Source organism: Schistocerca nitens, chromosome 4, assembly GCF_023898315.1.
Source record: "Schistocerca nitens isolate TAMUIC-IGC-003100 chromosome 4, iqSchNite1.1, whole genome shotgun sequence".
Classification (NCBI taxonomy): Eukaryota; Metazoa; Arthropoda; class Insecta; order Orthoptera; family Acrididae; genus Schistocerca; species Schistocerca nitens.
Genome location: NC_064617.1, coordinates 622,706,477 through 622,729,980, shown reverse-complemented (window position 1 = coordinate 622,729,980; position 23,504 = coordinate 622,706,477). Strand labels below are relative to the sequence as shown.

The 23,504-nt window shown below is 42.8% G+C and overlaps 1 protein-coding gene across 2 annotated transcripts in view; it reads left to right on the top strand.

Moving 5' to 3' along the window:
• Nucleotides 1–21,968, top strand: part of LOC126252837 (uncharacterized) — a 132,649-nt gene extending 110,681 nt beyond the window's left edge. The window contains exon 5 of one of the 2 annotated variants that reach the window (XM_049953782.1): nt 18,133–21,968. In XM_049953782.1, coding sequence (XP_049809739.1) covers nt 18,133–18,470 — 338 coding nt within the window. In that variant the 3' untranslated portion in view covers nt 18,471–21,968. The remainder of the gene's footprint in view (nt 1–18,132) is intronic. The other variant, XM_049953783.1, reaches the window with a different exon arrangement.
• The last annotated feature ends 1,536 nt before the right edge of the window (nt 21,969–23,504 follow it).

Genomic DNA, 23,504 nt, shown 5'->3' with positions numbered 1-23,504 from the left:
CGTGAGTTCTCAGTACTGGAAAACAAACGAAAACATTTCCATTGTTCACATCCTCGAACCTAGCAATGGCCAATGCCCCTGAGGTAACTGAAAATCTTTTATTAGTTCACGGCCAAATTCACCAACCTGTATTACAGTTAAGCACGTCTTAAAATATCATTCTCTATGTAAGAATTGTTTTTCGTCACTGACCAGGGAAATTACGCTCTTAAGAAGCCCTTATCGTTAGATGAAATTTTTGAATTTAGCTGTTAGTTGCTAGATGCGTATGGGGGACTGAACCACATTTACATGGACTTCTTTTCGGAATTTCAAGTTTATGTCGATCATAGGACGCAATAACGAGTAGACAAAGCACACTACAAATCTTCTTAAAATATATTTTGTTGCGGTAAACAAAATTACACTCTTACACCAACTAGAATAGTAAAACACAACAATTTTACTGGCAGTAATTTCCTCGGCTAACTTCCACATGTTAGCTTATTATCGCCTGCATACAAGTCCGAATGTTAATTGAAGTCCTATTCAAAATCAGTGCCGTACTGGAATTTATGAACACAGAAAATTATATGCACCTCGTGGCACAATCACCGAGAGCTTTCTTTTACATCTAAAGGAGTGGACCCGTTCTTGATTTCCTTGTAGTTGTCTCTATTGTTTCAAATAGTAAACACAAAGCAATTTCCATCCACTTCATCGGAATGCTGCAGGTTATAAACGAAAAGAAGATGAACTGGATGGGACTTTCGTTGCGACTGGAGTGTTTGCTAAGAGACGGCTTGGAATGAGTAGTGTTTGATAGGAGATTGAGCGAATGGGTTAGATGTAAAATGATAGGCGACATAAAGGAAAGCGGACATTACGTGGCCATAGAGAGTTACCATGGAGAAACCTTCCCTCAGGCAGATCACTAATGATGACATCAGAAATACGCCTACCGATATTTTTCCTAGTTCTTGATTTTTAGCTATTTCTTCTCCTTCTCAGACCACGCTCTCATAAAATTCTTTCGGATTGCGATTCATTGGGTTTGAATAGAATTTTTAGCAGTTTCTACCCTTTATCCTCCAGCGTCTTAATTTTTTTAGATAGCATTTCGAACTGCTGTTGCCTCTGAGTATCCTCTACTGTGGTATGGCAACGCAAAATAGTGCGTCAACGTGCTGCAGCAGATCTGCATAAACCATATGTTTGAAGAACTTTGCTCTACATGTTCACCGCTGCAGGTGCCTGGTTCGTGCACGCAATCTGGCTGCTTCTCATCGGCAAAGAAGCTTGGAATTAGCATGCTAATAACGCAGCTGCTTGTCCACTGAGTGGCTGGAAGTGACCTTTCCCGATGAATTACGTTTTATGCTCCATCAGACAGATGGCCATTGGCTTGTACTGAGTGAAAAATCTGAATGTAGACACACTGCACCAGTCGTCTGAAGGTTCCAGCCCGTAGGAGAGAGCGCTACAGTCTGTTGAATGTTTCCTCGGAACTACCTTGGTGATCCAGTCATTCTGCAAGGTACAGTGGATCAATAAGACTACGCATCTATCCTTGAGAACCATGTCCACCACAGCAGAACGATTCAGTGTGTCACAAAGTTTGCAGTATGCATCAATAGTTGAAAGAGCGCCAGGATGAGGTTCATGTACTCCCTGACCACCAGACTCAGAGCGCTGTTGGGCAAGGCGCTAGAGGCGACATCGCTCGACATTCCTGCTGCTACCCTCCTGCAGGTCTCACAGGAGTCCACGCTGCCAAATGTGGCTGTTAACGCCGTTGACAGGTGGTCACCTTAATGTCACCGGACAGTGTACGTCTTTGCTCCTATACGCTCACTGAATTAATTCCGTGAACTTTGTGAGAGCCCTCAGTAGATAGCAGTGCTAATCATTCGTCATCGGTAGCGCTCTAGCAAGAATGTTTCCCGAAAAACGTGCTCTGCGTAAACGTGCCCTGTGCGTAAATGTTCTTCCATCTCCCTTGTTGTGATAAACCGGTGCGAGAACCACTAACCGCACGAATGCTTCATTCGGGCCGCATGCGGACAGCAGACCGCATTTGACCGACCACTGGGCTAGACAGTTCATAAAGAATTTTTTAGTCAGGTATTAAAACATAGTAGATCATGTTTCTTGATGTAATTTTACTTAAGTCAAATTGGATTAAATAATTTTAAGAGGTTGTGTATGTATGTATGTTTTGCTGAAGTATTTTAGATGTGGAAATATTGCAGACTGAAGTTTTGGACAAATAATTCAACTTGCTTGGCTATTTTTGAACGTGGTGGGAAAATTCGAATAGTTTTGAGGATAGCCGAGATGGTGGCTGTGGGCTACATTGTGAATGGTTGTTTCATTTTAATGACAGCTAAAATAGGCAGTAGTAGCCGACCGAGACAGACGCAGCAACAGGGAAGTAACCGCTTTTGTGACATTTACGAGTTCCTAACCAGGAGCCAATTTTATTATATCATCTGTGTGCTTTAATAGTCTAGTTTCTTGAGTTTCTGCGTGTAAATATAATATCTAATAGCCACTGTTCTCTCGTTTTAGTTTGCTTCGGAAAGTAAACCGATTATGTGAGATATTACAAGTTCCTAATCAGGGGCGAATTATTTAGTTTCACCAGAGTGCTTCGGTAGTTAGGTTTCTGAATATCTGTGTGTTATTAGACACAGTTCCTGCGCTTTTGTCAGGGTCTACAGTAGAGTTGCGCAGCTCTTGCCGATAGACCGTTCATCTGCATAGTTTAGTTTTCCAAGGGCCTTAGTATGGACACGGACTGTAATTGTTATGTGTGGATGCGAGCCGAGTCGGTGACACTTAGCCCTCAGCTTCAGGCTGTGATTGCTTCGCTTACACAGCTTGATCTGCAGTGGATGGGCACCACTGTTGTGGGCCGGCCATGGGATATGACGGAAGTCCAGCACGTTCGAGTCCTCCGATCGGTCCTCACTGGTAGCCAACCCAGTTACTGCTCGCACTGAGGCTGACCCCTCACCTGTGGTCGAGTGGGAGGTCGCCCCGGGGCGAATCAGGCGGCGAAAGACTTCCCAGATGGCCGCACGTAAGGCCTCCTCGATTTGTCTGACAAACAGGTTCCAGGTGCTGTCTGTGGCTGACACTGAGCCAGATGCTGTCGCCTGTTCTGTTTCAGAGAAAACCACTCAGCCTGCAAGAACATGGGCAATCACTGACGGTGGGATTATTGGTAGTTGGGAGCTCCAACGTTAGGCGCGTTATGGGGCCACTTAGGGACTTGGCTGACAAGAAGGGAAAGAAAACCAATGTGCATTCCGTGTGCATACCGGGGGCAGTCATAACATATGTGTGAAAGGGTCCTCCCAGATGCCATGAAGAGCGCAGGGTGCAGCCAACTGCAGGTGGTTGCTCACGTCGGTACCAATGATGTGTGTCACTTTTTATCGGAAGAGATTCTCTCTGGTTTAGAGTGGCTAACAGAAGTGGTAAAGGCTGTCAGTCTTGCCTGCAAAATGAAAGCAGAGCTGACCATTTGCAGCCTAGTCGACAGGACCGATTGCGGACCTCTGTACAGAGCCGAGTGGAGGGTCAGAATCAGAGGCTCAGACGGTTCTGCGACCGTGTAGGCTGCAGATTCATCGACTTGCGCTAAAGGGTGGTTGGTTTTCGGGTTCCACTGAATAGGTCAGGTGTCCACTACACGCAGGAGTCGGCTACACGGGTAGCAGGGGCTGTGTGGCGTGGACTGGGAGGTTCATTAGGTTAACAAGTCTCAGGAAAATACAAGAAAGCCTTCGGTCACAAAGGCTCTGATTTCCTTGTAGCGTCAACAAAATATTTTCGCATTCGGAGAAGAAAGTTGGTGTTCGAAATTTCGTGAGGAGATTCTGCCTCAACGATCAACGCTTTTGTTTTAATGATGCCCACCCCAAATCCTGTATCATTTCAGTGACACTCTCTCCCCTGATTCACGATAGTACGAAACGTGCGGCCCTTCTCTGAATTTTCTCTATGTACTCCGTCAATCCTATCTGGTAAGGATCCCAAACGGCGCAGCTGTATTCTAAAAGAGGACGGACAAACGTAGTGTAGGTAGTCTCTTAAGCAAATCTGTTACATTTTCTTCTAAGTGTCCTGCCAATAAAACGCAGCCTTAGGTTACCATTCCCCACAACATTTTCTACGTATTCCTTCCAGTCTACGTTGTTCGTAATTGTAATTCCTAGGCATTTAGTTGAACTTACGGCCTTTAGATTTGACTGATTTACCGTGTAATCGAAGTTTAGCGGATTCCTTTTAGCACTCACGTGGATGACCTCATACGTTCCGTTGTTTACAGTCAATTGCCAATCCATAAAGATATCTTTTCTAAATCATTTTGCAATTTGTTTTGATCTTCTGATGACTTCACTAGTCGGTAAACGACAGCGGCATATGCAGACAACCTGAGACAGCTACTCAGGTAGTCTTCCAATTGGTTTATATAGATAAGGAACAGCGAAGAGCCTATAACACTACCTTGGGGAACGCCAGAAATCACTTGCGCTTTACTCGATGACTTTCCATCAGTTACTACGAACTGTGACCTCTCTGACAGAAAATCACGAATCCAGTCACATAATTCAGACGATATTCCATAAGCCCACAGTTTCATTATAAGCCGCTTGTATGGTACAGTGTGAAAGCCTTCCGGAAATCCAGAAATACGGAATCAATTTGAAATCCCTTGTCAATAGCACTCAACACTTCGTGCGAGTAAAGAGGTAGTTGTGTTTCACAAGAACGATGTTTTCTAAATCCATGCTGACTGTGTCAATAGTTTTTTTTCCGAGGTAATTCATAATGTTCGAATATATGTTCCAAAATCCCGCTGCATATCGACGTTAACGATATGGGCCTGTAATTAAGTGGATTACTCCTATTTCCTTTCTTGAATATTGGTGTGACCTGTGCAACTTTCTAGTCTCTGGATACGGATCTTTCGTCGATCGAATGGTTCTATATGATGGTTAAGTATGGAGCTGATGCATCAGCATACACCGAAAGGAACCTAATTGGTATACAGTCTGTACCGGATGACTTGCTTTTATTAAGTGATTTAAGTTGCTTCACTACTGCAAGGATATTCACTTCTACGTTACTCATGTTGGCAGCTGTTTGTGATTCTAATTCTGGAATATTTACTTCGCCTTCCTCTGTGAATTCATTTCCGAAGGCTGGGTTTAGTAACTCAGCTTTGGCAGCACTGCCTTCGATAGTATCTCGATTGTTATCGCGCAGAGAAGGCATTGATTGTGTCTTGCCGCTAACATACTTCACTTACGACCAGAAACTCGCTGAATTTTCTGCCAGGTTTCAAGACAATGTTTCGTTGTGGAAATTATCATCGCATTGAAGTCCACGCTATATTTCGAGCTACTGTAAAAGATCGCCAGCCATGGAGATTTGGCGTCCGTTTAAATCTGGCTTCAGAGGTGGGAGAACACTATAATACATCAAGTTCGACATGTACAACGGAGATAGAAATAGGTACAATGCCTGGGAAAGGTTCTACAAGAAGTTCAGCTGTAGAGTTGATTGAAGGCCCTGTAGTGCATCAAATTCAGCAGTTGGATTTGCTGATATCCCAGGTAGAGCAACCATGTCGAACGGAATTTCTTAATGGCCCTGTTCGTTGTTAATGATAACGCGAAGTATACATCTTAAAATGTATGTGAATTAAATGGCTCAATTCCTGTCTCTACAACTCCTTTCATCGCATTATTTAAAGTTGCAGTTTAGCTAAAGACAATGTTGAACATTCTTGCAGCGTCTTGTATTGTCAGTAGGCCTGGATGATTAGCCAGATAGTCTGTAAAATCTTTGCTACCGGCAGTCTTCAGAGATCTATAACATGATACATCCGCCTCCTGCGATCTGTGGCTTGTGTGACGTGCGAAACGTAGAAGCGTTATAAAATTTTCTCAACAGAGAGTACAGACTTCCAAAATGGGATGCAATGTATGACAATCCATAAAAAAGGATTGGGTCTCTTTCTGATGATCTCATTTGCTTAATGAAGTACTCCAGTCGTTTTACAAAGCTCTCAGCATTCATCCATCCAGATTTACGCCAATTCCAACAGATCCGGATGGTGCTCCATCAAGATACGCTGGCTGCTTTCTAATCCCCAAATACACAACAAATGGAGATATGAACTGTCCGGTAGCACTAACAGAGCAAACAACGCTCACACTTGTTCCCCTCCTAGCTTAAGTAACGTTTATTATCCTTATTTTGCCAGTAGTGCTCAGCACTGGTCATACTTTGTGGGAACAGTTGAACGTCATGTCTCATTTACATTGAAAATCTGGTGGGACTCAAATTTGTAGTTTATTCTTACTTCTCTACATACATTAAAGAATCCCTATACATTCACTTTATTAAATGTAGCGATTATAGCTGCAAGTTTTCTCTGCCATAAATTCTCTTATTATATTAAACAGCGAGGTATGTCTCGTTAGGAAATCTTTGTGGCCTTTGTGTGATTGATTTTTGTGCTTTCATGCATTTGTGTAGAAGTAGTACTAAATTATCCTGATGGTTTTAAGTTTCAGATGCTCACAGTTTTCTGTGGAGGCGTCCATTTTTGAAAGAGAGAAAGTAGCCATTATCATCCGATGAGAAAGTTAGTGGCAAGCGTTTCTAGCCTTCCAGGTACGAAAAAAAGGCAACTTCGTTATCGCGAAACTCTGGTGAATAAATGAACAAAACGGCTATTCGGAGAAATATACGGAAAAATACAGCAGCCATTATCTTAAATCTCATGTATCACTGCTGTAGGAATTTTATTTTGCGGGTTCAGAGGTACGTTTCACTCGATCGTTTCGTCAATGGTTTTGTACTGAAAGTCTCCCATGTTGGTGTAAAGAACTCACCGCTAAGCAAATTACCGTAGTTGGTGGAACTTGGACGAAGAAGTTCATGTATTTGCCTTAACCATGAGTTGAAGCATCTTTTCCAGGTGATTCATGACGTATCTGGTTATGATAACAGGTATTACTGTATATCTGCCTAGTTTTTCTTTGCCCCTTGCACAGTGTGATTGTCTGTAGCAGATGAAGTGATTCCCTACCTAGCCTGTGGGCAGCAGAAATGATCAGCTTCACCTTCATCACTCAGTGCAGTGGCCAAGAGGAATGAAACATTTACGAGGCCCCTCCCGAGCTAAATCTGAAGTCTCAGCTAACGAACGTTTAAATGTTTCATGCAATACGGCGCTACATGGACCCAGCGACTCCAGGTCACTCTTCCTGTTGGCCAGGCGGCGGACTCCTCCACGCTCAACTCAAACGTCTTCACGAAATATCCATTGCTTGAATTACAGCAGTGAGACTACGCAGTAAATGTAAATAACGTTAAATCACAAAATTCTATTACATTTCCGATGGCCAACCGATATTTTGAGAGACATTGCAAACATGAAACTGAAATTCGTATATAACATAGATCACAGATGGCACTAGGATCTTCGTTTACGCTATATTTTTTGTGATTGTATAGGGAATAGCACGTACTACACAAAAGCTTTCGCCAGCATTCCGCAAAATAGTACTAGCACAAGCAGATGGCGAACATTACATGACTTTCCGGGTCGTTACTCGGACAGTGTGGCAGTGGCGTATAGGTTTCAGATGAAATCGAACTAGGTGAGTTAGGAGCGACATTCGACAGGCTCTTCATCTACATCTACATCCATACTCCGAAAGCCACCTGACGGTGTGTGGCGGAGGGTACCCTGAGTACATCTATCGGTTCTCCCTTCTATTCCTGTCTCGTATCGTTCGTGGAAAGAAGGATTGTCGGTATGCTTCTGTGTGGGCTCTAATCTCTCTGATTTTATCCTCATGGTCTCTTCGCGAGATATACGTAGGAGGGAGCAATATACTGCTTGACTCTTCGGTGAAGGTATGTTCTCGAAACTTTAACAAAAGCCCGTACCGAGCTACTGAGCGTCTCTCCCGCAGAGTCTTCCACTGGAGTTTATCTATCATCTCCGTAACGCTTTCGCGATTACTAAATGATCCTGCAACGAAGCGCGCTGCTCTCCGTTGGATCTTCTCTATCTCTTCTATCAACCCTATCTGGTACGGATCCCACACTGCTGAGCAGTATTCAAGCAGTGGGCGAACAAGCGTACTGTAACCTACTTCTTTTGTTTTCGGATTGCATTTCCTTAGGATTCTTCCAATGAATCTCAGTCTGGCATCTGCTTTACCGACGATCAACTTTATATGATCATTCCATTTTAAATCACTCCTAATGCGTACTACCAGATAATTCGGGGCGATAAGCATACATAACAAATATAAACGTTCTTTCTTTTCTTTTTTTTTTTTGCTGAAAGTGAGGGGGCTTTCTTAAAAAGTTCTTGGATGCTGTTGCAATATTAAATCTTCTGCTTAGAAACCAAACCTTTTTTCTATTAATTTTACTTACTTAGTTACTTGTTGTGTGTTTGTTGAAATGGTTCAAATTCTTTGCTCATTGTTAGTAACCTACTAAAATGGCATGTACTTCTTTTCGTACATTCATTTTATTCCCAGGTATGGCACAGCTATGATGACAACTAGTTGCCGTTAGTGTTGGCGCCTGTTAATTGTTATTTCTCGTAATCTTAAAGTCCGTTTCAACTAGTCTTGGCAGTGCTGAGACTAGTCGAGATGTAAGGGTTAAGTCCTTAGGGAGGTAATTGGACGGAATAGCGCGAATGGCTTTTCCTGGATAAAACCTGGCGTGTGCTTCATTATGCCGAGGAAGACGTCAGTTTACTCGTCCTGTAGCAACTTTCGCTTCACAGGGGAAAGAAGTGTATTTCATCAGATTTTCAGGTTGCAACAGTTATTTCTTCTATGGCACAATGTACCCGTATGTGCTTGGAAATTATGCTGGTCGTCTATTGAGTGATAGTCATCCTGGTTGTATTAATTCACCACACAACATACAACGAAACGTTATCAACACATATTACCGATTTCCAACGTTAACGTTGAATTTTAGTAACCGTGAGTTGATGTGAAACAGACGAACCTTAACAGACATGTAAGTCGACGAGCCTTTCTTTTCCAGAGACCCTGTTTTATGACTGCTACTTTCAGCTTCAAACTACATCTGTGTCAGATCGAAACACGGGTGAAGACATGAGAACGTGACTCTAGGAACGTACCGCTGTGTGTTAATATTACTTAACAGCCACTACCTCGCGTATACATAATATTTATTATAAAGGAAGTAATCCTAATCGCAGCCGTGGTAGTGGTTATGACTGTCTGCACAATTAAATTGTTAAAAAGTAATTGTACTTAAGGGGATATGTATTGTCATACAACGGTACCTTTGCATTGTACTTGTCGTGTTGTAATTTGAGTGCATGTGTACCTCTCTGTGACTATACTGTAATGTACGCATGTTTCTAACTTGTCTTTTGACCTATGATCTTCGGCTTTGGCGTGGAGTTTCTAATCAAGTGCTAGCCTGTTGTGTCTTCTTGTGCCTGACCAAGTGCTGTGCACTTACTGGTTTTATAAGTTTCACGTTTTCAACGGTGTTTTATACTTGGGTAGACCTGTATTACGGTGTTAAGTACCACTTTCTCACGTTTGCAAGTTAGCGTTGGCGTATACTTTTTGGGTTAAAGAGCATGAATGCCATGTGAAGTGGTCACAACAGATATTTTCCATGAGTGCACTTAATTTTTCCTACTAATAATTCTCATGAAAATGCCGTTTTTGTTGATATTCATAATTTTCACTTTGTTTCCATTTTTGTGCTAACATTGTGAAAATGGTTTATAATCAGTACCGGTAGTGAATAATTGCACTGTAAAACAGCACAGTGTGTATCATACACTTTTCCAAGCATATGGATGTTGCTGACAGTTGCCCGATAAAAAATTTTTTGGCTATTCACGTAGCCTTTTATCATCACAGTCTCGCGAAGTCTTCATTAGTTACAGCCTTAGACTGTTTTGAATCATTAATGTCTGATCCGCTACCTTTACTATTTAGTTATGTGCTTCCTATTTTACCGTATTCCTAAAAATCGTGTGTGGAATAGTCAACACATTGGGATCATCAAATTATCTTCTCATCGGGCTGGAGTCAGCCAATCGTTCACCTGCTGACGATGACAATCGGATCGTCTTACGTCACTACAACCGTTGATTGTGATTTGCACCCGACAGGTTTACTAGAGAGGTCTAGCATGGAGTGTCCTTGAAACGTTCGCATCGCCTCTTGTGTGAATCTGACAACTGGATAAATACAGCATCCACCCTCTTGAAAATAGCTACTAACCTATTAACCTTATCCGTGAAGTCTGGTGTCCGTTTAAATATAACTACAGTTGTTATTGATCTGATATGGAGGCAGAATTACTTTTTCTAGTTTCCTGAGCCTCTTACATTCAGCAGGAGGAAAATATCTCAGTCCTTCACAGTACAGCATTGGTTGCTATGACAGGACCTGCATTCATTAATCGCCAACTTCTGTAGGGTCTCATACGTAATTCATGTTCTACCCACGTCACGGATCGGATGCCCTCCCCAAAGTTCGAAAATCTGTTTCCACAATTACTCCTCCAATCATTCATAGTCACGGCTTGAAACCTCTCCCTCCCCCTTACCTTCTCCAACTACACACCTCCACCAACAAAACATCATCTTCATTGACTTCCATAGTACACGATCAATTTATCCTACCACACCATCCCAAAATATGAATTCTGCCCAAGAAAGCATTACAAAAGCAAGGTTTTGTGTAGTCAACGTATCAAAATATTTTCCTACTATCTGTGCTTACCATACAGTATTTGAAAATATTGGATATCTATACGCAGTGTTAGAAAGGGTTATTACCTCACCAACGATTCTGGTGATACCCGTATTTTGGCACTTAACAGACCAATGGGCTCATGTTCATATTGATTTAACTGATACTCCAAATTAAGTGATGTATATGGAATGTAGTATTATCAATTTTATAATATGGTTTTATTATGTGACGTTATTAACAGTTCTATAATATCTAAATACTTAATAAGTACACACATCAAAGGAAGTTTTGCATCACCGTGGTTCCCAAAACGACTGAAGATAGACGTTGACTGTGGGTATTGTATCACTTAACAGATCAATGGGTTCATGTTCATATTGATTTAACTGATACTCCAAATTAAGTGATGTATATGGAATGTAGTATTATCAATTTTATAATATGGTTTTATTTTGTGACGTTATTAACAGTTCTATAATATCTAAATACTTAATAAGTACACACATCAAAAGAAGTTTTGCATCACCGTGGTTCCCAAAACGACTGAAGATAGACGTTGACTGTGGGTATTGTTCACAGATGTCTCTAAATCAGGTCAAAGATATAAACAACCATCATGAGCAGCGCCTATTAGACGGAGCAGGTCCACCAGCCGATCAGTTATAGTCATTCCACCAAGAAGGAGATACACGGCTCGTGTTGTCTGTAGTTCAATCATGCCTAGACGGCCAATACGGCGGTTCGATCGCGTCCGAATTTACTTTGTGCCAGGAAAGGCTCCCAACAAGGGAAGTGTGCAGGCGTCTCGGGGTGAACCAAAGCGATGTTGTTCGGACATGGAGGAGACACAGAGAGATAGGAACTGTCGATGACATGCCTCGCTCAGGCCGTCCAAGGGCTACTACTGCATTGGATGACCGCTACCTACGGATTATGGCACGGAGGAACCCTCACAGCAACGCCATCATGTTGAATAATACTTTTTGTGCAGCCACAGGACGTCGTGTTACCACTCAAACTGTGTGGAATAGGCTTCATGATGCGCAACTTCACTCCCGACGTCCATAGCGAGGTCCATCTCTGCAACCACGACACCATGCTGCGCGGTACAGATGGGCCCAACAAGATGCCGAATGGACCGCTCGGGATTGGCATCTCGTTCTCTTCACCGATGAACGTCGCATATGCCTTCAGCCAGACAATCGTCGCCGACGTGTTATGAGGCAACCCGGTCAAGCTCAACGTCTTTGAAACACTGTCCAGCCAGTGCAGCAAGGTGGAGGTTCCCTGCTGTTTTAGCGTGGTATTATGTGGGGCCGACGTACACCGCTGGCGGTCGTGGAAGGCGCCGTAATGGCTGCACCATAACTGAATGCTATCCTCCTACCGATAATGCAACCATATCGGCAACTTATTGGGAGGGCATTCGTCTTCATGGACGACAATTTGCGTCCACATCGTGCACATCTTGTGAATGACTTCCTTCAAGATAACGACATCGCTCGACTACAGTGGCCAGCGTGTTCTCCAGACATGAACCCTCTCTAACATGCCTAGGATAGATTGAAAAGGACTGTTTATGGACGACGTGACCCACCAACCACTCTGAGGGATCTACGCCGAATACAGGCATGCATCAATGCAAGAGGAAGTGCTACTGGTTATTAGAGGTACCGGTGTGTGCAGCAGCCTGGACCATCACCTCTAAAGGTCTTTCTACATGGTGGTACAGCATGCAATGTACGGTTTTCATGATCTATAAAAAGGTCGAAAATGATGTTTAATTGATCTCTATTCCAATTATCTGTACAGGTTTAGGAACTCTCGGAACCGGTGTGATGCAGAACTTTTTTTGATGTGTGTATGTACAACCGCTAGCTCGACGAGAGATCCATACCTAAATAGTGATAAACTGTACAGGTCAGACCGATATTAAAGAAAGGAATTAAGAGCAATCCGATGAATTACAGACTCATATCACTAACGTAGATCTGTTCTAGGATTTTGGAAAAATATTATGAATTACCTTGAGGAAATGTTTCATCTGACAGCACGGATTCAGGAAATATAACTCTTCTGAAACATAGCTAGCTCCTTATTCTCATGAAGTAATGAGTGTTAAGGATAGTAATCGCAAACTGATTCCATACTTTTAGATTTCCAAAAGGCTTTTGATACTGTTCCTCCGTACCTTCTAAGCCAATTGATTGCCAATAAAGTACCATGTAGGTGTGTGACTTGAGTCGTGATTTCCTGTCAGAAAGGTCACAGTCCTCTGTATCTGACAGAAAGCCATCGAGTAAAACAGAAGTGATATATGACGTCCCCCAAGAAGTATTGTAGGTCTTCTGCTGTTCCTAACTTCCATAAACGATTTAGAAGAAAATATGAGCAGCCTTCTTGATTTGCTGACGATGCTGTCATTCTCATAGTAAAGTCATAAGGAAATCAATAACAACTGAAAAATGATTTAGACGTGATATCGGTGTCATGTGGTAAGTGGGAGTTTTCTCTAAATGTTGAAAATTGTGAACTCGTCCTCATGAGTAGTAAAAGAAATCGGTTACACTTGGATTACTTGATAAATCAGACACATTTCAAGCCAGTCAATATCTAGTAATTAAAATTATAAAGAACCTAAATAGGATGGCTCGCATAGACAATGTTGTGGGGTGTGGGGCAAACCAAAGACTGCGTTTTAATTGCAGAGCACTTAGAAGCAACAGGACTGCTAAAGAGGCTTGTGAATTCGCTGCAACAGTTTAGCTGTGCAGTATGTGGTCTTTGAGAGAATGAGCGGAGAACAGTGAAAAACTTCAGAAAGGGGCAAGTCGGTTTGTATTATAGCGAAATAGCGGGAGAGAGAGAGACAGACAGATAGAGAGAGAGAGAGAGAGAGAGAGAGAGAGAGTGTGTTACTGAGATGAAACGCGAGTAGGGTAGCGATCTTTAGAACAAGGGCTTGTTTGGTTGCGGCGAAACCTTTTCACGAAATTTAAATCTCAAACGGTCTCCCTCAAATGCGATAATGTTTAATATATAAAAAAATGATCATAGTAACAAGGTATGAGAAATGAGAGCTAGTTCGGAAAGATTGATGTGTTCCTTTTTCCCCGCACTGTTGGGAAATGGAACGGTGGAGAAATAGTGTGAAATTGGTTCGATTAATCCTCTACCATGTACTTAAGTTTGTACTGCAGAGTAATCATGTAGATCTAGATTTATAATAGCGGTGCTATACAACTATAAGTTCACTTAATTCATCACAAAATGCGACAATGAAACGGATGTAAAAATTAAAAAAAACTTACATTTTGTATTATATTGCTTTTTGTTATATCAGGAATCGTTCGGTTGGCCTCAGCTCCCCACTGTATGTTTTTGGCAAATGAACAACAATGACAGCTAAAATGTAGTGTATTCCACTTTTAGTTACTTGCATAACTGTTAGATAGAAAGCTAACAGAACTTTTATACAATTTTAATTAAAACTTTAACTAACTGTAAACGCTCTAGTGTTGGTGTACGTAAGACGTGTGTCCGCCATGGAAATGTTACACCTATAAATGAATTAGCAACAGCCCTGCCATTGACAACCTACACATAACGGAATGCCGGCCGGTGTGGCCGTGCGGTTAAAGGCGCTTCAGTCTGGAACCGCGTGACCGCTACGGTCGCAGGTTCGAATCCTGCCTCGGGCATGGATGTGTGTGATGTCCTTAGGTTGGTTAGGTTTAACTAGTTCTAAGTTCTAGGCGACTGATGACCTCAGAAGTTAAGTCGCATAGTGCTCAGAGCCATAACGGAATAAATAAGATGAGGTATATAGTGGTGGTGATATACCACTCTAGTTTCATTAGAAGATCGATAATGTTGAACAGACAGAATGAGTGGAAGAAATACCACTAGATTCCATCAAGTTATTTATTTTCAAACAACAGAAAAATGCAAAAATATAGAAAGGCAATAAAGAATGTTAAATCACACTCTTCCTCTAGCCTTGGGATTGGGTGAACGTCTATGACTATACTCAAAATTGTGCTCCCCATTTATTAGACGGATAAACAAAGTTGTCTGTCACTGATTAGCTCCAAGAAACGGAAAACCTGTACCCTGATTGGCACTGATAGTAAAAAGCTCAGAGAACAGGCAACTGTAACTCCACACATTTACTGTTATGGTTACCTTATCTGCTGAACGTGGTGTGTACATCATCGATCACAGTACTGGAAGGGGTGGTAATGCTGCATCGAGATGCTCGGTGCCATTGATCGCCATGCAATGGACGTACGTTGCGTACGTATACATTCTGACTACACAGTGAAAGTAATACATTGTCCGCAAACTCCTATAGGAGGAACTACTTCAGTGCAACACAGAACACAAATGAAGATCGCTGTCTGCTCGTAAGCCAGAAACAGAAACTCAACACAAGTATTCATTCATAAAGCTACACCTCAGTATGCTTCAGACTAAAGAGAGAAGACAAATGGCTCTGAGTACTATGGGACTCAACTGCTGTGGTTATCAGTCCCCTAGAACTTAGAACTACTTAAACCTAACTAACCTAAGGGCATCACACACATCCATGCCCGAGGCAGGATTCGAACCTGCGACCGTAGCAGTCCCACGGTTCCGGATTGCGCGCCTAGAACCGCGAGACCACCGCGGCCGGCAAAAAGAGAGAAGCAAAGAAATCTCACTCTACTTATAGAGAAACGACTTAACTCGCTCCCAGTAGCGATATCGACACTTTGCAGACACCTTGTCAGCAGGGTTTCTAAGTTGCTCCCCGCACGATGTGGCCCTTTTGACACCCGCCGGAGAGTCACCTTACACGCCATGCACCGGTTTCCAGCAAGGCTCATGGCGTCTCCGTGCGCGCTCCCTCCAACGAATCCCCACAGCCGTTACACAAGACATGCCTCCACTACACGAGCTATGAAGCTTACAGCCGATCTCCTGCAGTACACACTCCGCATCGAAGACTGTCCTAGAACATCCTCCAACTCCCCCTCCGACTAAGGATTCCAAATAAATCAAAACCATTTCCCTACTTATTGTGCGGGAAACGCGGCTCTCGGCCTCCCGCGAGATCTCGAAAGGGCAACTCGCGTCCGCCGTTCGTAACCCCCGTGTATTGCTCTGTACTAAAAGGATGTCACCTTGTCTTGTAAGATGCTACCAGTCTCCATCCCTGGCATCCAACACGTAGCCGTTTTTAAGTAATTCTTTTAGCGACAGGACTGCGTCTCGAATCCGCTCGCAGGTCTCGCCACTGGGACACGGCCAGCAGGGCTGTAAACCCTACTGTCGCCACTTTGTTCTCTTCAGAGCACTAAAAACTTCTCTCCCTCTGTCGAACACATCGTGGATTCTTTTCTAACCTCCCTTCCACCGATTGGCAGTTTAATGGTCACCACTCCCTGCTGTCAACGTCAAACTCAGATCGGTTCCCACGTATAAAACGCTACATTATGTAAGTGTTTGGTGCTGCCCAGCATCATCAAAATAAATGATAAATGATCCGATCATCCATCGTAAATCGTGATCTCAGATCGAATAAAATGTGCAAACGCACTAGTGTATAATATTACATGAATGGGGGCCAAATACTGCCACCTTACTCAATAATATCAGCAGCTTTTAGTGTATGGAGTGTCCAAAACACCTCGCACTGGCACATGTGAGTTAATTAAGGTCAATTCGGACTGTTGTTCTTTACAGGATTACCATTTAAGTTTTTACTCTTTACTCTGAGAAGGCAATTCTGGAAATTTCCCCCCATGAAATTTACCGTAGTTTAGATAAAAATATTGTTTGCTGTTTCTCTTCATGCACATGCTATTTCTAACCTTCCATACTTGAACATATTATACTAGAATCCAGCTTCATATTTCAACACCTCTGAAGTGCTGCTAAGCCATCGTAACGTTTACCATCCCACATTTTATTCAAAGGAAGTTATACTTTATAAGTCCTGAATCAGTTAATTACCACTAAACGATGAAAATCCAGGATATGATCATGAAGATATTATGAAAATAACTGCTATTCACCGTGTAGCAGAGATGCTTAGTCGCAGATAACCACAACAAAAGGAGTGTCAAACTGGTAAGCTTTCAGCCTATAATATATCCAAAATTCATGTAAACTTCCTATCTCAACGTTCAGTTAGTTATTGTTCCACACCCACCTACTCCTTCCCTGTCCCCATTCCAGCTCTACACCGCCCTCTGTTCCGCTAACAGATCTCTGTACTCTTTTTACTTCTCTCTTTTGCCACTGCCAACCCTCCCCCAAAGCCGGCCGGAGTGGCCGAGTGGTTATAGGCGCTACAGTCTGGAACCGCACGACCGTTACGGTCGCAGGTTCGAATCCTGCCTCGGGCATGTATATGTGTGATGTCCTTAGATTAGTTAGGTTTAAGTAGTTCTAAGTTCTAGGGGACTGATGACCTGAGAAGTTAAGTCCCATAGTGCTCAGAGCCAATTGAACAATTTGAACCTCCCCAAAACCCAACCCTGTCGTCTGTCTAACCAACCGACTTCACCTAGCTGCCCTGCCCTCTCTCCATCTTATCCCTACATGCTACCACAGGGATCACTTTACTGTCCCCAAACCGTGCAACCCTTTCCCTCCCCCTCCCAACCCCTTACCACCACTACTCAACCCAGAATGCTTCACTCATAATGCACTGCTGCTCGCAATCTGACCTCAGCATTCAAAAGAATGTGGTATACTTGTGTGAATAGAGCTTGTGTGCGAGTGTGTGTTTTGTTATCTAATCGGATGAAGGCCTTTTTGGGCGAAAACTTACTTAATTGACAGTCTTTATGTTGTGCCTATCTGCGTCTCACAGTCTCCTCTATATGGTGATTAGCAATCTGCTCTTTTCATAACATAGTTAAATATAATTAGATCTCCAGTGGTATGTCACATATCAAATTAAGTACAAAATGTCCTGTTTCATTCCGAACTGCAATCGTAAGTTTTGCGAGGGTTAATTAGTATTTTTCCTGTCATATCTCTTCCCTTCTTACTTATGGTAGGCGTTTATTTTTGTTTTATATCAGTTAACACTCCCAGTAATATCTAATACAACTCGGTCCCCCTACAGATTGCGCCTTCATTGACTCGCTAGGCGACTTACAGGCCCACTTGGTCAACAGTCGACTAGCAAGCGAGAGTGCGCAAGTCGTGGAACTCTCATTTCCTGAATGACTATCTGTCTCACAAAGAACTTGGCCTCTATGTAGATGTGGTACACTTACAGCCAGATATAACTGGCATATTTTCAGGATGCCGTTACGAATGTGGACGGTCGCACTGTGTCTGGCAGGTGCTGCTGTGCCTGGCCGCCGGCACGCTGTCCGCCGAGTGCGCGCTGCTGCGCGTCGACTGGCGCTACGACCCCGACTGACCCCTGGAGGCGCTGGCGCCGCCCCCGCCAGTGTCTGTGAGCGTCGTGGCGCTGGAGGTCCCCGCCGCGGGAGGGCCTGGATCCGTGGCGCCAGTCGGCACCTCCAAGGTGGCGTGGGCCGTCTGACACCGGGACGAGGGACAGCCCCTCCTGCCCGCGCAGTGCGGGCGCTACGGCTGAGAACCTCTACCACCAGCGGCGCCACAGTGCATTCTACTACTGCCCCACATTTTCCGTCGTACCTGCTCTGTCTTTGATGGCGAACGACTCTCTCTGCCCACTGTCTTCAGCAATCAGGACAATATAAGTGTTCTAATTCACGTTACTTCTCGTTCCAACTTCTAGTGGAATATCTGTGAAGTTTAATGCAAACCGAGTGGAGATAAAATCTAACGGTGACAAGATTAAGGGTGGCTGGAACACTAGATGTAAACCAGTGTCTTTCATAAGTGCGTTGCGGAATCTGAAGTGTTGTAGAAGTACCAACCCTCTATGTACAATAATAGGTCAAAAAGTATTGCGCAGTATACTGTAGCATTAGTAAAAATGTGTGTGAAAGTCCTAGTGGATTAATCCTTTCGAAACGTGTATTAGCTTTTGGACATTTTATTCACTGCATTGCGTCTACATTTCTTTCCACGTCACGAGTGCACGTTCGTTGATATTTTGAGAGTGATCATTCGAAAACGTTTTGACAGACGAGAGCGATAGTAATGTCAAATCCCTTCCCCATATCATCCATACTCATAGAAACCCGATGGAACTAGGTCAGAGGTGTGTGGGGCTTGTGGTTTCACAGATGGTATAAGTGCTTTTTTGCTGAGCGGGTACCTAGCATTTTTGGTGGTGTAGGTTGAAGCGCCTTAACTCTGGCGTAAGATAATCTGCAGCTTTCGCATGGATTAACAGTATTGTTCCGTGGTAAAGATTCTTCTTCCATCACGAAAGTACTGTTGGGGGTGATTCAAAAAGATAGGATAGCTTTCAATTGTTTATTACAGAAAACACTGAAACGTAGAAACACATTGCGTACTTCACTAGATGAGAAAAGTTCAGAGTCTTACGATGACACAGACACTATGCTATATACGCAACATGAGTACCGTAAGTTGCTCGAGAAACATTAAAGCGTTAGTCTATTACATTCCAATAGGACTCTGTTTATTGATTTGACAGCTTCAAGAATTCAGCTCTTGAAGAGTAGCTGCCACAGGTAGGACAAATAATCTGCCTTTTACTTATACCCACAGAAAATTTGCAAGAAGTGAGGGACAGTGACCTTGGATCCCAAAAGCAATGAACAACACCTTTTTGTCCATTGCTTGCAGTCCAACGTTGTGGAATGGGGTTATTAAGATAACTCCGCACGTCAAGCTCAAAGTGAGGTAGGGCAGCGCCATGCGTAAAAACGAAATCAATGGAATCTGTATGACACTGAGGAAACAACAAATTTTGCAGCTTGCCCAGGCATTCCTGTCACAGTTTCCTCCGCAAGAAAGAAAGTTTCATAAGCTTTGTGAACAGAAACCACACAAACACCTTAAGGTTTGAAGTGTCTCATGTTCGACAACGACCCAGGATTTCGTGATACCCCTAATTCTTGCATTATGGTGGTTTACTTTATCCGATGGATGAAACGTCGATTCGTCCGAAAGGACGATTTATTCCGAATAAGTGTCCTCTGCCATATCCTTGAGAACTGAAATGCCAAATTTATACTTTCTGTCATGGACGCCATTTCTGGAGCAACTGCTACTTGTAAGGCTCCATGTGCGGGCGTCGTTTCGGAACACACCACGCCGTTGTTTGAGGAAGTTGAAGTTCCTGACCTGTCCGTCTTGTGGACTTCCGAGACCTCGGAGTGAACGCACACGCTCGACATTTTCATCAGCAGTGCGTGATCGAGAAGTACTCTTCCCTTTGCATGTGCAGCCAAACTCCAAGAATTTTGTATGTCAGTCATAATTCTGCTTGTGCAGAGTCGGCTTCCTGTTGAGCCGAAGGCAGCATGCACGTTGCATTTGAACAGGATAGTCGACTTTCCGCTACAGACGGACAATAGCGCACCTGTTTCAAAACTTGCTCAACGCAGTGACATGCGCTATGTGTTTCTGCCTTTTACTGTTTATCTATAATAAACTGAAATCTCCCCATTCTTCTTCAGCCAGTCAGTATATTAATCGTCTATAGTTACAAAAAACATGTCACCAGCGATCTGTTTGTAACCTGGCACATCGCTACTCTTCTCGAGGAAGAGAAACTAACTGTGGTATCCAATTAGGACTAAAAAGAAACTGTCAAGTATGGTCACACGGCGATAATTCCTAAACGTTGGCCCTAATATTCTAGTGTGACATTGCGTGTCTGTAATTGGAAAGGTGGTAGGGCTGAATAATGGTCGGACTTGGGAATACTTAAGTCTGCCTTTAACATAGCCTTCACCTCGCAATTCTGGAAATTCTTGAGGGATCACACGTGTTTCGGACTGCACGTGAAATTTTCGGTACCTTTTACAGGTAGAATTTCCGGGTTAGTTTGCTGACACGCGAGTCGCCGAAGTGACGTCCAACCGAAGAACTAACACTGGGTCGTTGAGCAACACGGGATTGTTATCATTCCATGAAAGCATTGAACACCATTCCTAAGAAAGCCTTGAATAAGACCTTTATGTACCGTCTTCTTCATTGGCAGTGTATTGCCCTATCGAGCATAGTTTTTCTGTGAACTCATAGATTAACATCAAGACAGATTATTTTTCTTGTACCATTATCATCTGTCTCAGGGTGAGGAATTTGTCGTTTGGAAGAAATTCATTAAAGCTTGACCGGTTTTATGAAACTGACTGCAGCGGTTTACTGCTCAATGGAATGTCTCTGGTACTGAATGAAGCAATCAGTATATCGAATGCAGCGTCGTAAGAGACAACATATGTTTCATATGTTGTTTCGACAGACTGGCAGCAGTTTACTGTATATAGATGAAACTGAGTTCTTCCCGTTAGTATGTGAATATGGTCGCCATGGAAGGGTCTCAAGTAAATCGACCATGATGGAAAATCATTAAAATTATATTTGATGCAGTGAATATCCATTACTTAGAACTAGAAAACTTAATCTCCCTAGTTCTTATCATTCCTAAGCGAAAGTGGCTCTTCTATTACTATTTTCCTAACCTTTGTACAAGAAAATAACATATAAATGACACAGAGATTGTACTGTTCCACTGAAAATGATCTTGAAGACATACGTCGTTAATGGGTGTCTGTACGGGAGTGCTTTATTTGAAGAGAAGTTACTGTCAAATGTTAAGTGAAGCAGTATGCGTAACAGTTGATTGGATTGAAGGAACAGTACAAAAACCAAGTTAGTGGAAGTGTGTGTTTTATTTTTAGTTCTTTCTTAAGAACTAATGTAGTGACTAATATTTGACGGGAATTTATAACTAACTGTTATGATAAAAAAGAAATATGTGTATTTATATTTGTGAAGTGAACCTGAATATTTGAGCTTCTGCACTTGTAGTGTACGGAAACTCTATAAGCTGTAGTTCTGCTGTACTATATAGAGAAGAGGACACGCTACTATGACCATATTCGCATATCAATATTATATAGAATTAAGATATTCTATTGAAGATAACTCCATTGTGTGTGCGTACTTCCTACTGTGAAATATACTATTCACTGCGAACCTCGTATTAAAAGACGTTTTCATCTTGAAATACGACAGGCTTAATCCATAGCAAAACCTATGTGTAATTTTTTTAATATTACACTATACAATATATGGTTCTGTTCATGAAACTATCAACACTCTTCATCTAGTAACTGTGGTTTCATCATTATTATTTGTGTGTATTCATCGATTCATAAAAACAACTATAAATGGAATTTCACAGAAAGTAAAACAGTTCTACAATTTCTGCACAGTATGTGCTCACATTATATCGAATTTAGTACAAAGACTGGTTACGTCAATTTGGTACGCACTCGTTGCAGAATAATGAGGCACCACTGATCACGTAAGAATGTAACACATGGAACCAGGGAATGACGACAGTCCTAGCCGATCTAACTTGACATTCTAGTGTACCATAAAGCGCAATCCGCAAGCTCGCGATACAGGGAGGTGAGTGTAAGAATCGACGCGTCGCATCAACGAACAGTGGATGTGGTGCTGGTTTACCGTCCTGTTCCTTTAGACGTTACCCCATGTTCCCGCAGTTAACTGCAGCGTCAGTTCCTAATATCAGATTAACAAAACACGACACAGTGTTAAAAAACGATCAAGCACAATAGAGTTACACAGTTCTTAAGCATATTGATCACACGAATTTTATTCATAGAGTTATCCGATTACTGTGCTGTGGTCATAGGAGTGGCTTACTGCCACAAAAACTGAAATAAATTGCACCAAATTATCAAACAAGGGTCCTCTTCCTGGACGAGTAAGTGAAAGCGAACACAACGATTAGGAGAGAATCTATAGGAGGAAGAGTTTAACCAACCGTGCCCACGTAGGTTCCACGAGTTTCAGAGAATCTTTCACACAGTCGTGCGTACGCGGAAGGCCAGACACAGCGAATCACAGGGCATGGAGACGGAACTGGCAAAGCCGGCTGCTTGTTTACAGCAAGGCGCTCTATTCACTTGTTTGTTGTTCCGCCGGCGCGACACCAGGCGGGCTGGGCACCCAGCTGCTCGCTGGATTGAACAGACTGTTTATTTACTGTGGGCGCCATAGCTAGCAGTGTGCTGCATGCGGAATACTAGCAGGGGCGTAAATACGCTGACAGAGACGTCTCTATCACCTGAGGAGGTGTTGCATGTGTAGACGAGACCGTTACTGTTTGCTTCAAATGGTGTTTAGGGAAGATCTCCGTCCTCAAATTGGCAGAGTTACCCGTTACACTGCTTAATCGGGTAATTTCGTCCTACAATTAAATCGAAAGGTTAAAACTGACGAGCATATTAGTCACATGTGAAGGACGTTCAGTCACCCCTTGCTGTTGTTAACGTAGGAAGACGTCAAACGGATGCAGTAACACGAAGGAAGTGAGATAAGGTTGTAGCCTACCCTCCACGTCATTCAATCTGTACGAGTATATATGGCAAGCACTAACGGAAATTGGGGACAAATCTGTTGTGGGAATTATACTTAATGGACACGAGAAAGATTTGCGCTTCACATTGAAATTCCGTCAGAGACAATATATAGGGTGGTCAATTGATATATATATATATATATATATATATATATATATATATATATATATATATATATATATATATA